This window comes from Notolepis coatsorum, assembly GCF_963971535.1.
Source record: "Notolepis coatsorum genome assembly, chromosome: 9".
NCBI lineage: Eukaryota > Metazoa > Chordata > Actinopteri > Aulopiformes > Paralepididae > Notolepis > Notolepis coatsorum.
This window is the reverse complement of record NC_140173.1, coordinates 127,066,983-127,079,174: the sequence shown is the minus strand read 5'-3', so window position 1 is coordinate 127,079,174 and position 12,192 is coordinate 127,066,983. Positions and strand designations below refer to the sequence as shown.

Below are 12,192 nucleotides of genomic sequence, written 5' to 3'. Positions count from 1 at the left end.
GAGGCTAGTACATCGACAGGCTGCTAGAGTGGAGCTAACGTTAACTTGCTGAGGCTAGTACATCGACAGGCTGCTAGGAGTGGAGCTAACGTTAACTTGCTGAGTCTAGTACATCGACAGGCTGCTAGAGTGGAGCTAACGTTAACTTGCTGAGGCTAGTACATCGACAGGCTGCTAGGAGTGGAGCCAGCTAACGTTAGCTTTCTGAGGCTAGATCAACAGTTAACATTACATACGTTTTTAGCGCGACGTGGGCATTCCAGAATGGCCGTAGCGCAAATTCATACCGACCACCCCTAAGTGAAAGTGTTAAACCTTTTGTAGTGTGGTAGTGAAAGCGTTAACTCTTTGTAGTGTGGTAGTGAAAAGGTTAATCTGGACCCCAGCAGTGACTTAGTTTTATTATGTTAAGGATTCAATGGACTTTCTCATTTGTTTATTTAGTTTTGCTGCCTTTTTCATTCCATTTCCATTTTGTGGTTCAGCCCAACGTGCAGATGGTAGTATGCATCATCACTGGGAACCGAGACGACCTCTACAGCGCCATCAAGAAGCTCTGCTGTGTCCAGAGCCCCGTCCCCTCCCAGGTTTGTCACTAGTGTCGGCCCGGTTCCCAAGAGAAAGAGCCACTGATAGGCCTTTCACACCGGGAATAATTGGTTCGGAACATGGAAAATCTGTGCTCAGTGTTTTCTTAGAGGGCCAAACTAAAGCCTCCGTCATGTTCTGAACGGATTATTCCCGGTGTGAACTCGCACGGAGCCCGGCCGGTGTGAAAGGCCTTTGAGAGAATTACCATTATATTAATATCACCATTCATTGTATTTATATTTTCTTCGCTGGATTTTGTTTGTATTTACTTGAAGGTCATCAATGTTCGGACCATTTCCCAGCCCCTGAAGCTGAGGAGCATTGCCCAGAAGATCCTCTTGCAGATAAACTGCAAACTAGGAGGAGAGCTGTGGACGGTCAATGTCCCTCTGGTAGAGCCATATGAAATCCGTTTTATTATTTTCCAAATTCCATTTTATTTTTTCCCAAATTCCATTTTTTTCCGTTTTAATATTTCAGAATTCTGTATTTTGCCTTTTATGCTCATTTTACCATCAGAAATAGTGTCTAATAAGTGGGAATGAATAAATGTCCACAATTGAATAAGATATAACAGTCCATTTAATGTTTTTAAGTGCTTCAACTCAGAAATACAGTTCAATTTTACACAATATTTTTCAATTAATATTGTGACAAAATAAAAATACACATTTCAAGTGTAAACAATAGATACAGCTAGCTACTACTGACATTATCACAATGACAATGTCAGTAACCTAGCTATATCTATTATATTGTGATGAAATATAGTAATGCATAATTTAGGCACCTTTAGTTTAGTTTATTTCGTTTATAAAGGACAGTGTATAATGGCAATCGTTTGCATTAAACAAATGGATGAGTGCACCAGATTTAGCAAGAAGCTATCATTTCCATCTATAGTCCTATGTACTGTAACGTTTCATAGCTATTTAAGTTTATTTAGATTATAAAGGGCAGTGTATAATGACAATAGTTTGCATTAAACAAATGGATGGGTGCACTAGATTTAGCTAGAACTTCTAGAAGCTATCATTTCCATAGATAGTCCTATAACGTTACATAGCTATTTAAGTGTATTTAGTTTATAAAGGGCAGTCGTTTGCATTAAACAAATGGATGGGTGCACTAGATTTAGCTAGAAGCTAAACGTCCTAACGTTATAGCTATTTAATCACAATAGTGTCGCAAGTGTTTTTGCGGGTCCAGTCCACGGAACGTTGACAGAATTAGCAAAACACCTTATCACCGGAGGCATAAAAGTCATTAGGATACTGTTCTGCTCTGAATTGAGGGCTTATTGTGGAATTGTTTAGCTTCTTGACGATGTTAACACTGAAGCAGCCAGACGCTTGAGCACCGCGGCTGTGTTGTGTGTAACACGCTGTAGCGTCCCCGCCTCCCCGGTCGCGTGTGCACCAAACGTTCCACCCAAAAACGAAATTTCAGTCCAGATTAGGCCAAATTCTGCAATATTCCACGTTTTGCAGTTGATTCCATTTTTATTGGTTAATTCCGCGATTCCGTCCGCGATTCCGTGAACGCGGATTTCATATGGCTCTACCCTCTGGTGAGTCTTCCGCCACGTATGATGCACATTGACTTCAGCTTTTTTTGCCTGTAGTTAGTCGCTTGCTAGCGCATACCTGGCCCACAGAATGTGCCATATGATATGATTAGTATTATACTGTATATATTCCTGTTAAGAAATGCAAAGAAGAAAATCACCCTGACTTTATAAAAATCCTCTTCAGAGCTCAATTTATTGTTAAACATTCGCTTCCACCAATTATTCTGTGCTACCATGGAAACGGCATCTACTTCTTTGTGGTAGTTTTATCAAATAAAAGTAGAACAAAATAACATGGAAGTAAATGTTTCAACTACAAGTGGGACTGTAAAAGTGAATTTATAAAGTTGGGGTTTCTTGTTAAATTAACTAAAACTTGATTTGACCCTCAAAAAGGTAGCTGGCTGACATTACATTAATAAGCAACACAGAGAAAAGTAGTATATAGAATGGTAAACCAGGCCATGGCAAAGTAATGGTGACTAATGGGTCTTTGCTTCCTTTCAATAGAAACACCTGATGGTGATTGGAGTTGATGTCCATCATGACGCCAGGAACAAGAGCAGATCAGTCATGGGCTTTGTCGCAAGTCTCAACAAGTAAACCATTATACTCGTATATCTGGATAAGTCTATGTACTTTATTAATCCCCTCAGGATTAAATGAAGGTGTTCTAAGCAGTAGCTGTGACCATCATATACTGTATATAAAGCCCTAATTGTAATAAACATTGGATATTCACATATACTGTAGGCATATTAGGGGTGTGACTTCTAAAATGGTAAAAAATTTAAACATTACAAAAAATAAAAATAATTCTTTAACACATTCAGCGCCAGGGATTAGTTGGGTCCTTGTGGCTAACGTGCCACGTTTCCATAACATATTTTCACTGTGCGTCACTATGTTTGGAGAGTTATATCTATATTCTATATTATAGCTATGGAGACAATACTATAGTCATTTGACAGTGACTTTCTTCCGTTGAACATGCAAAAAAGAGAATTTTTCATGCATACATTCACCCGTTATCCCGTGGTGAATATAATTATAGTTTAGGAGTGATCCAGGATAATTCCTGAAATGCTGAGTTATAGGGCGCTACGTGTATTCTACTATAAGTGTTGGCGTTTATTGCCTGGACACGCTACTATTTCCAAATCAAATGTATATAATGGCTATTATGTTTCATGATGAATGCGTTTTTTTATGCTTTGATGGCCAGTAACGGCATTCGTGTTGAACACTACAGAAGCTGATCAATATCAAAACATTGTTGGATCAAGCTGAAATTGATGTCAGATAGTCCTTACCTTTGGTCGGGAGTATTCCAAAAAGAATATTCCAATTGTCTGATCGCGATTTCCAGTATTGGTGTCCATCTGGTCCCGGACATAATTTGGCACAACTTATGGATCGAGTGTGCCAGATTTGAAGTGGTCGGATGAAGCGACTTACTCTGCTCCGTCTAAATATATCGCCCGGAGACATTTGAGTGTAACACAGGGTTAGATATAAGGTTTCAAAGGGTGGGCGACACTGCCATCTGGCATGATCCGGCCGGTATGCGTGAATATTAAAGGCAACCAACTTGTGTTCAGCTTTTCGTTCAGCGTTTCTCTGATTGGCCACACGGCCAATCAATCAATCCACTAGCACACGCCCTTGCGGCGCGGCAGAAGCGCTGGTCGAACCAGCGGTGTTCTGTTGTGTGACTGTAGTACTACAGAGGTGTTCTGTTGTGTGACTGTACTAAACTCTTCCACCACATGACCGACATTTGACATACAGTACACCTCCTATCTATGTTGGGATTATGTTTGGTCATGACAAAACAATAAAAATCGCTACTGTTAGTAATGCTGCCACCACCCACTTCAATGACAGAGCTCTCATATTTGCGAATGCATAAACTATCTTAAATTATGGCGATGTGTCTAATATGGCTGTCGCGAAGTCATTGATAAGCGACAGCCATATTAGACACATAGCCATAATTTAAGATATAGTTTATGCATTCGCAAAATATGAGAGCGCGCCGCTGTCATTGAAGGGCTTCCTACAACAGAGCACCGCCGCTGCTGCTGCTGAAGCTGTATCAAGCCGGCGGCGGCGCACGAAAGCCGGGTATAAACCACCGCGTCGCCCCGCTGGCGCTTCAGGCTCAGCAGCCTCCACGGGCGAAATAACATATAACGTTACAGTTCCACACTGATGTACAGTGAGTGTCTAATATGGCTGTCGCGAAGTCATGCCTCTCCCTCTGACAATATCATAATGATGTGTTTTCTATATTATATCCACAATCATTAATCTAAAAAATTGTATGGGCTTTGATTAAACATGTAACCTACACCTACTGTAACTTACTGTACCTCTGCTTCCTACAGCACAGCAGGTAATGGCGTTAATCAATGGAACGCGAAACATAATAACGTTACGCTTTCTAGTTCAGCGCATTTCATAACTGTATGGGCTTTGTTTATACACGAGTGAATCTGGTAGTTGGTTGTTAAAAACGCGAAACATAATAACGTTACGCTTTCTAGTTCAGCGCATTTCATAGCGCTCAGTCCACTGCTACCGCAGCCCAACACAAGTGCGTTGGAACAGCAGCCACAAGTTGGTTGCCCGCGCTGCCGCTCGCGCGCGCTCCTTGGATTTCATTTGGGACGTGGGACGAAGTCCTGCGCGTGGGGGCGGGGGGGCGCGGCCAATCAGAAAAGCCGAACACAAGTTTGTTGCCTTTAATATTCACGAGGCCGGTATTGCACTTTTTGTCACTTAATATCCTTTCTTATGAAGGGCGGCTGGGTAGCGCAGTGGAGAATGCACTCTCCTACCACCGCAGAGACTCTGGGATCGAATCCAGCTGTCAGCGGTACCTCCGGCTTGGTCAGTCGTCCCTACTTACACAATTGGCAGTGTTAGCGGGTGGGAAGCCGGCGGGGTATGTGTCCTGGTCGTTGTAAACTGTGGTTCCTACTGGTCGGTCGGGGCGCCTGTTCAGCGAACCTCTGGACGCGTTACATTCCCCCAGTGAGAGTCCTCGCTGTCAGGTGAAAAGAAGCGGCTGGCTGACTCCACATGTATCGGAGGAGGCATGTGGTAGTTCTACACCCTCCCTAGGCCGACAGTGGGACAATGCGCGCAACGACCAGGAAGGGAATTGGCATAACGACTAAATTGGGATGGGAGCAAAAATACAGTAAAAGTGAAAACAAATAAATAAATAAAAATCCTTTCCTATGGCAACACAGAGGTCAGTGGATGAATAATGAATACAAATATCGATTAACTCATTGACCGCCACGCCCATATGACCAAATTAGGGCTAGCACGCCACCGCTTTAATCAATAGGAGGACGGGGAAATTTGCGAGTGCTTAAAATATATCTTAAATTATGGCTATGGGTCTAAATACACCCGTCGCTTATCAATGACTTGCTTGCAGTCAACATGTACAAAATGGATTGTTTTTTCATCGGTACATTTCCGTTTTATACCGTTTTGAATACGAGTATAGTTTTGGAGATTTCTAGTAATTCCAGAGAAAGACGCGATAATAGCCCTTTAGTGGAATACACAAAACACACATTTTTCGGCTGATTTATGAATAGTTTTCAAATAAACGCTAGATTATCGATGGTATGTGTCCTTATGCACGATACAAAAGCGGGCTGAAATATCGCTTATCCGTGCCTTGCTCAGCGCCAACGGCACGCTCACACACACAGACACGTTGTGATCGCTATGAAAAAAACATCTGATTAACCCAATACTGGTAACATAGAGTCCTTACTCACATCAGATGTTCTGCAAAAAGATTAATCCAATTCCTGAATGCCATTCCAAATATTGATCGCGTCCATTGATCCAACGTTATAGTCCAAAACACATAATCCACGCTGCTCCCAGTCCCCCCAGTCAACGTGGTACAACGATACTGCATGCCCGAGAAGCAAGACCCGGACCGGACTTTTTTTTTTGATGCAGTCCCAGCCAATCCAATCCAATGATGTGCAATACCATCCGGGAGACAATAGGCGGCGGTATTTGCCCTTTTGCAAGCTCAGACCCATTCCCAACGATAACATCAGGTTGGATGGATGAAAATGAATGGATATCGCTAATAAAAGAAATAACGATTAAAACCCGACTATACTCGTGATTGGCGCTGAATGGTTGGCTAGTTAACCCAACTATACTCGTGACTGGCGTTGAATGAGTTAAAAGAAATAACGACCAAAACCCAAGATATCTCTTGTCTGGCATCCAACGCGCATGGCGAGTTAACACGACTTATCTCAGGTTTTGGCGCCGAATGTGTTAAGGGGCGGGACAGTTGTTAAAGATTGTTCACGCTTATTGTATTGAGCAAGAGAATAACAATCTGAACCGGTCAGTGGCAAAAAAAAAACACTTTTAGTAGACGTACTTTGATGCCCCTAATGATTGACCGGGATGGAGAGGAGAGAGACATATAATGTGCGCATATAGTATCTGGTGACGTAGACTGTCTGATTACCAAAGCATCTGCAGCTCACTGTAGACATGTTCTTCTCCAGCCTGCTGACCAGGTGGTATTCCAGGGTAACTTTCCAGATGCCTAACGAGGAGATCATCAATGGCTTCAGAGTGTGTCTGCTGGCTGCATTGCAGAAGTACTACGAGGTAACCAACCCATGTTAGATAATCCAGTCAATGTTTATCATATTAGACTGCATGTTTAATGGGACAATCTACCCTAAAATATAATTCATCTTTTGTTGTTTTATACTAGTTTCAGTTTGTGAACATGAACAAGTCTCTCTTTAACTTCCCGGAGCCCTATTTTCTGAAAATCCACCTAAAATACATACCTAAGTAAATGGAAGAGTGCTCCACTTCTACAAGGTCTATTTGCATGTTCTTGGTATCTAGGGACATCTATGGACCTCAGTGAATGTATTCCCAGTGTCAGAAATATTGTGTCTATTACTAGGCTTGCTTAAATTGTGATGAAACAAAGGAGAATATGAATTATGATTTTTCTTTGCATTTTTGACTGTGAATAACACCATGCTAAAAATGCCCAGACAAATGCTACAGATAGCTCCTGATATCAATGTCTTATAACATTGATTCGATACGTATTCGAGCTAAGGGCTTGCTGAATGTGATTTATACCAATACTAGGGTCCAGCTGCAGCGCCGGAGAATCCTGGCCGTAGCTGGAGGCTACTCGAGTACACACAGACAGTGGAGCTGTTTGCAGATAGCGAGCATTTTGACTTGTTGCGTGGTGGCGATGTCTCACAGATAATACAAGTACAAGTCTAATTATATAATATATATATTTTATAAAAAATTTAAATAAAATGTATATAAAATAATTAAATTTTTATCAAAAACGATCGGTATCGGCCGATATGGCTCAAGACGATCGGTGATCGGTATCGGTGGCAAAAAACGTGATCGGGGCATCCCTAAATTAAATTGATGTTCCCTAGCAATAAGGGCTCTTTTTCCACTAGTAGCACTGGTGCTGCCTACTCAGGGTTCCCACTCATCTAGGAAAAAAACCTGGACATTCTGAGACAAGAGTTCCAGTCATGGAAAACCTGGAAACTTACAAAAATGTCTAAATATTTTGGAAAATAAATCTGTTGTTCTGGACATCTTTAACTCATTGACTCGTTTTACCTCGAAACTGCGATAATTACCAAAAGCATGTTTTAGGTTCGGTAAAATAGACAGAATAGACCTTACCTTAGCCAGAAGGTACTCCAAAAAGAACGGGAAAGAATAATATAATAATAATAATGCAGGACCTCTTTAGATGTCTTTATTCGGCATGCAAAGAACTGGGACATGCAATGGAACGGCACACACACTGGAATACACACACACACATCTGCATTGTCTTTTCTCAGTCGCCGATGCGATTGAGCTCTGCACTTAACCCTTAGGGGTCACGCTGGAGCTTTGAACCCGTCGGCGGACAACAAAAGAATTAGAATCCCTCTTAAATGCTCAAAAAGGACATCTTTTCAGAAATCGATAAAAATAGAAAAATTGCCATTTCTAGTGCTTTGACATGTAAGGTATACGTCCCCCAACTTGCTAAACCTAATATGACTTGTAAATACGTTTAATTCTTGCTAGATGGTATGATTGTAATAATCTCCATTTGCGATAAGAACTACATCGTGTCACGAAACGCACATACATGGACGCGCGCACACACACAATAGCGGCGTGTGCGCTGTGAATAGGTGTTACACCCCCGCAGAGGCGTGAGACTGGTATCAGAGCCTACCCCCCCATCCAAATTATTCTAATTCTTATTTGTTGCAATAATATCCACGGGACTCGACTTTTTGCAGTCGTTTCTCCTGCGTGAGGAGTCTGAGGACATTCGCGGACATTCTCTCGGATAAAAAAAAAAAAAGCTTACTATACACACACACACTCTCGCTCTCTCTCAATTCAAATGGGCTTTATTTAACATTAACTACTGTATGGCAGAGTGCGTCTGTGTATACGAGGTATGAATGATCACTGGCTGCTGTGTGACGAGTTTGCTCACCCGCGCTGTCGCGCTATATAAATACAAGTCATTATTATTATTATTATTAAACACGGACCGCTTTAGTTGACAAGCTTACATACATTTCGGGTCATTTCATAATAGCAGTGTGGACCAGCTCTGTAACCAGCTCTGTAACAACGCATCTCGCTAGTTGACAGCTTACGCATGATGTAAAAATTGCAACGTTTCAACTAGAAAGGTAGGCTCAGTAGAGCCCAAATCTCTACCAGACGGGAGCTTTCTCTCTCTCTCTCTCTCTCTCATTCTAGAGAAATACAACCACAAATTGTTATTGGTTTGCTTCTTTTTCTTACAGTACTGACCGTGGCAAGAATATCCTCTTTTGTGGTGTATGTGTTCAGATAGAAATGAACCTCTTGATCTCTGCTGTACTGGACCACAGAGACGCAGTCTTTGTTTTCTCCCACATTGAGTTTCTCCACCACTCTCTCAACAAAATTACGCATAGCTGGGAATCCATTCCTTGTGCCGTCAGAACCATCTAGAAGGAATACTACATCCTTTCTGGCAGTGTCATGATCAACTATAACGGTGGTTGGTACAGTACTGTAAATACCATCTGAGTAGGGTCAAACCAGTCTGGATTGATGTTGTAGTCTGAAAAAATGCCAGGAAATGCTCAGAGAATTGTTGCATATATAGAACACAAATGTTCTAGAATGTTCGATTATGATATCATACTGTGACATACTCCTCCTGTAGTGTGAAAAAACATGCATTCTCATAAATATTACGATCAAATCTATTTTGTACTTGATGATACATTTGAAATTGGTTTGGTTATGATCATGTTATTAGTGTGTGTGTGTAAAAAAACTAATTAATAATATAATTATTATAAATGTCTCACTCTCTCTCTCTCTCTCTCTCTCTCTCTCTCTCTCTCTTGAAATCTACAGTTACACATTGCTGTATTTAGTGAGGTAAATGAGTACAAGACATGTTTCACAGACACACACATACACATACAGACAGACAGACACAGACACACAGAAACACACAAACAAACGATCAAATTAAAAGCTGGATATAAATCTGCCACACGTGCTGTCAGTGAGTTTACTAAGTCAAGGATGTCTTACTTTCACACACGCGCCCACGCACACACACACACACACACATTTACATTTACACATTTACATTTACATCTAGTCATTTAGCTGACTCTTTTATCCAAAGCGACTTACAAGTTCTGTACGACAAGTCATCAGGAAGGGCACAACTCTATCAGCTGAGTAACTAACAATGTTCATCAAAGTGTTGAGTGCTACAGTGTAGGTTAGTATATTAGGACAAGTGCACGACAGTAAGGTTAGTTAGGGTTGGATTTGAATGTGTGTTGTTTGGCTTAGGTTGAATCCAGCCTCATCAATGAAAATAAATTCATGCGGCTGTGCAGCAAGTTCCTGCTGTTGTGTGAACAGGCTTGGCGTCCACCACAGAAGGTCTTCTAGTCATTCTAGCGAAATACAACCACAAATTGTTATTGGTTTGCTTCTTTTTTTTGGATATGGTACAGTACTGTAAATAGTATACCATCTCTCTCTCTCTCTCTCTCTCTCTCTCTCTCTCTCTCTACTACTTTTGGATATGAGCATTTTTTCAATACCCAACTATGTAGTGGCCGCTTGTCGCTAGGCTAGGCCTCCTGCTGGGTCCATTCACTGGAATAACAAAGGAATGACTGGGCCTTTGCTCCAGGTGTGAAATGGTTCTAGTGACAATGATCACATTGAATTCTGGGAGTGTAGTTCTCTCATCAGATAGCTGAATGAACTTGGATCAAGTTCAAGTCCTATCCTGAAAAGTAGTTCGGATTTTACCAGAATGTTTGATAGGACATTGATTGAAAACTATCGTCTCAAATTTGACAATTGATGGCTTATTTTGAAGGTATGAATCTGTAATTTTACATTAAGTAACAAAAAAAAGATAATATTCTGAGACGGTGGAGCTAGAAACTTTAGACCTCAGGGGGTTAACCCACATGGAGAGTTCTAGCACTATCGTCTTCCCTGTCTGCTCCCCAGCATAAGGCCTGAGTGTCAGAGTAAATGCTGTCAGAATAGGTTTGAGGCGATAAAATCTCCTACCGATTGCTCGGTCCTGATTCCCTCTGAGGGGGAGGAGTTCCTGCAGACACTCCCCACACTAAAGTGGCCCCACTAAACTATCACAGTTCAAAAGGTAGGCGATACTGCTACCTGGCGGGGATTCAATCGTCATTGCAATTGTAACGTATGCAGCGGTGCAAGGGAGATACAGGGAGGTCCGCGCGAGTGTTTAGAATGGGGATCAAAGGAAAAATATCAAAGGATCTAAAAACGAGAACTCGTTTTGGGTGCTCAAGTGTTGAATGAATCAATGAAAAACTTTATTTAACAGATTGCAGAATGGGTACAATACAGTATGGCTCAATACACACAATTGTTAAGGGGATGCAGACCAGAGAAAGACGTTTGTCTTGTTTACATCAGGGTCCCCCATTTTCAATTTATAGTGACATTTATGACATACATGGCATTTATGGCATGGGGACATACATGACATACAGGTATTTAGTACTGTTACATTTGTGACATACAATATGCAAATATACAGTACTGTTACCCATAGATCCTGACAACAGTATATACATATGATGGGGAGGGGACTGTACATTAGGAGGGGGTGGGTGGGTGGTAGAGAAATATACATACAGTGGGGAGAGAAAATATACATACGGTGGGGAGGAGACTGTACATTAGGAGGGGGTGGGGAGGAGACTATACTTAGTCGTATAGTGTATCTTGTAGATCAGGCCCATTGCAAGTTGCTGTACTCTGTCGTCTACTCTAAGCCATCCTATGTTGTCAAAGTGGGCAGGGGTGAGGTGGGTTCTAGGGGTAAGGTCAAGTAGATGTCTGACCAGTTTGTTTTGTGATGTGTAATCTTGTTTTTAGTGCCTTTGAGGTGCTTTGGTACCATGGGGTGCAAGCATAGTCGTAGTACCCTTGAATGAGTGCTCCTGCCAGAGTCTTCAGGGTATTCTTGTTTACCAGAGAGGAGATCCGGTACAAGAATCGAGTTCGTTGGTTGACTTTTTTTATTACCTTGGATGCCATTTTGTCACAGGAAATATTTGCCTTTAGGATGGAACCTAGGTATGTAATTTCATCTTTCCTTGTGACAATATTGTCACATATTTAGTTGGCGACGAAACACAAGTATACTAGTTTTGGGTGCCCAATGAGTTAATTGTATTTTAATTTCAGATTACGTATGTAAACCTAGGTGTGTATTTAGTTTGAAACTTGACTGTTGGTAGGATTATAGCAGCGCTGCCCAAGTTTGGCCCACGCATCCTATGTTTTGGCCAACCATGGCATTAGACAAGCTCATGCTTATTAACACTTTGAGCGCCAGCTATTATCCTCATCCTGTAGTCAATGTGCCA

At 41.6% G+C, this 12,192-nt stretch overlaps 1 protein-coding gene across 1 annotated transcript in view; it reads left to right on the top strand.

The window, feature by feature from the left end:
• Window positions 1-12,192, top strand: part of piwil2 (piwi-like RNA-mediated gene silencing 2) — a gene marked incomplete at both ends in the record, with an annotated part of 105,376 nt that overhangs the window by 76,427 nt on the left and 16,757 nt on the right. The window contains 4 exons of the mRNA XM_084321990.1: window positions 486-587; window positions 867-983; window positions 2,672-2,760; window positions 6,730-6,835. Coding sequence (XP_084178116.1) covers window positions 486-587; window positions 867-983; window positions 2,672-2,760; window positions 6,730-6,835 — 414 coding nt within the window. The remainder of the gene's footprint in view (window positions 1-485; window positions 588-866; window positions 984-2,671; window positions 2,761-6,729; window positions 6,836-12,192) is intronic.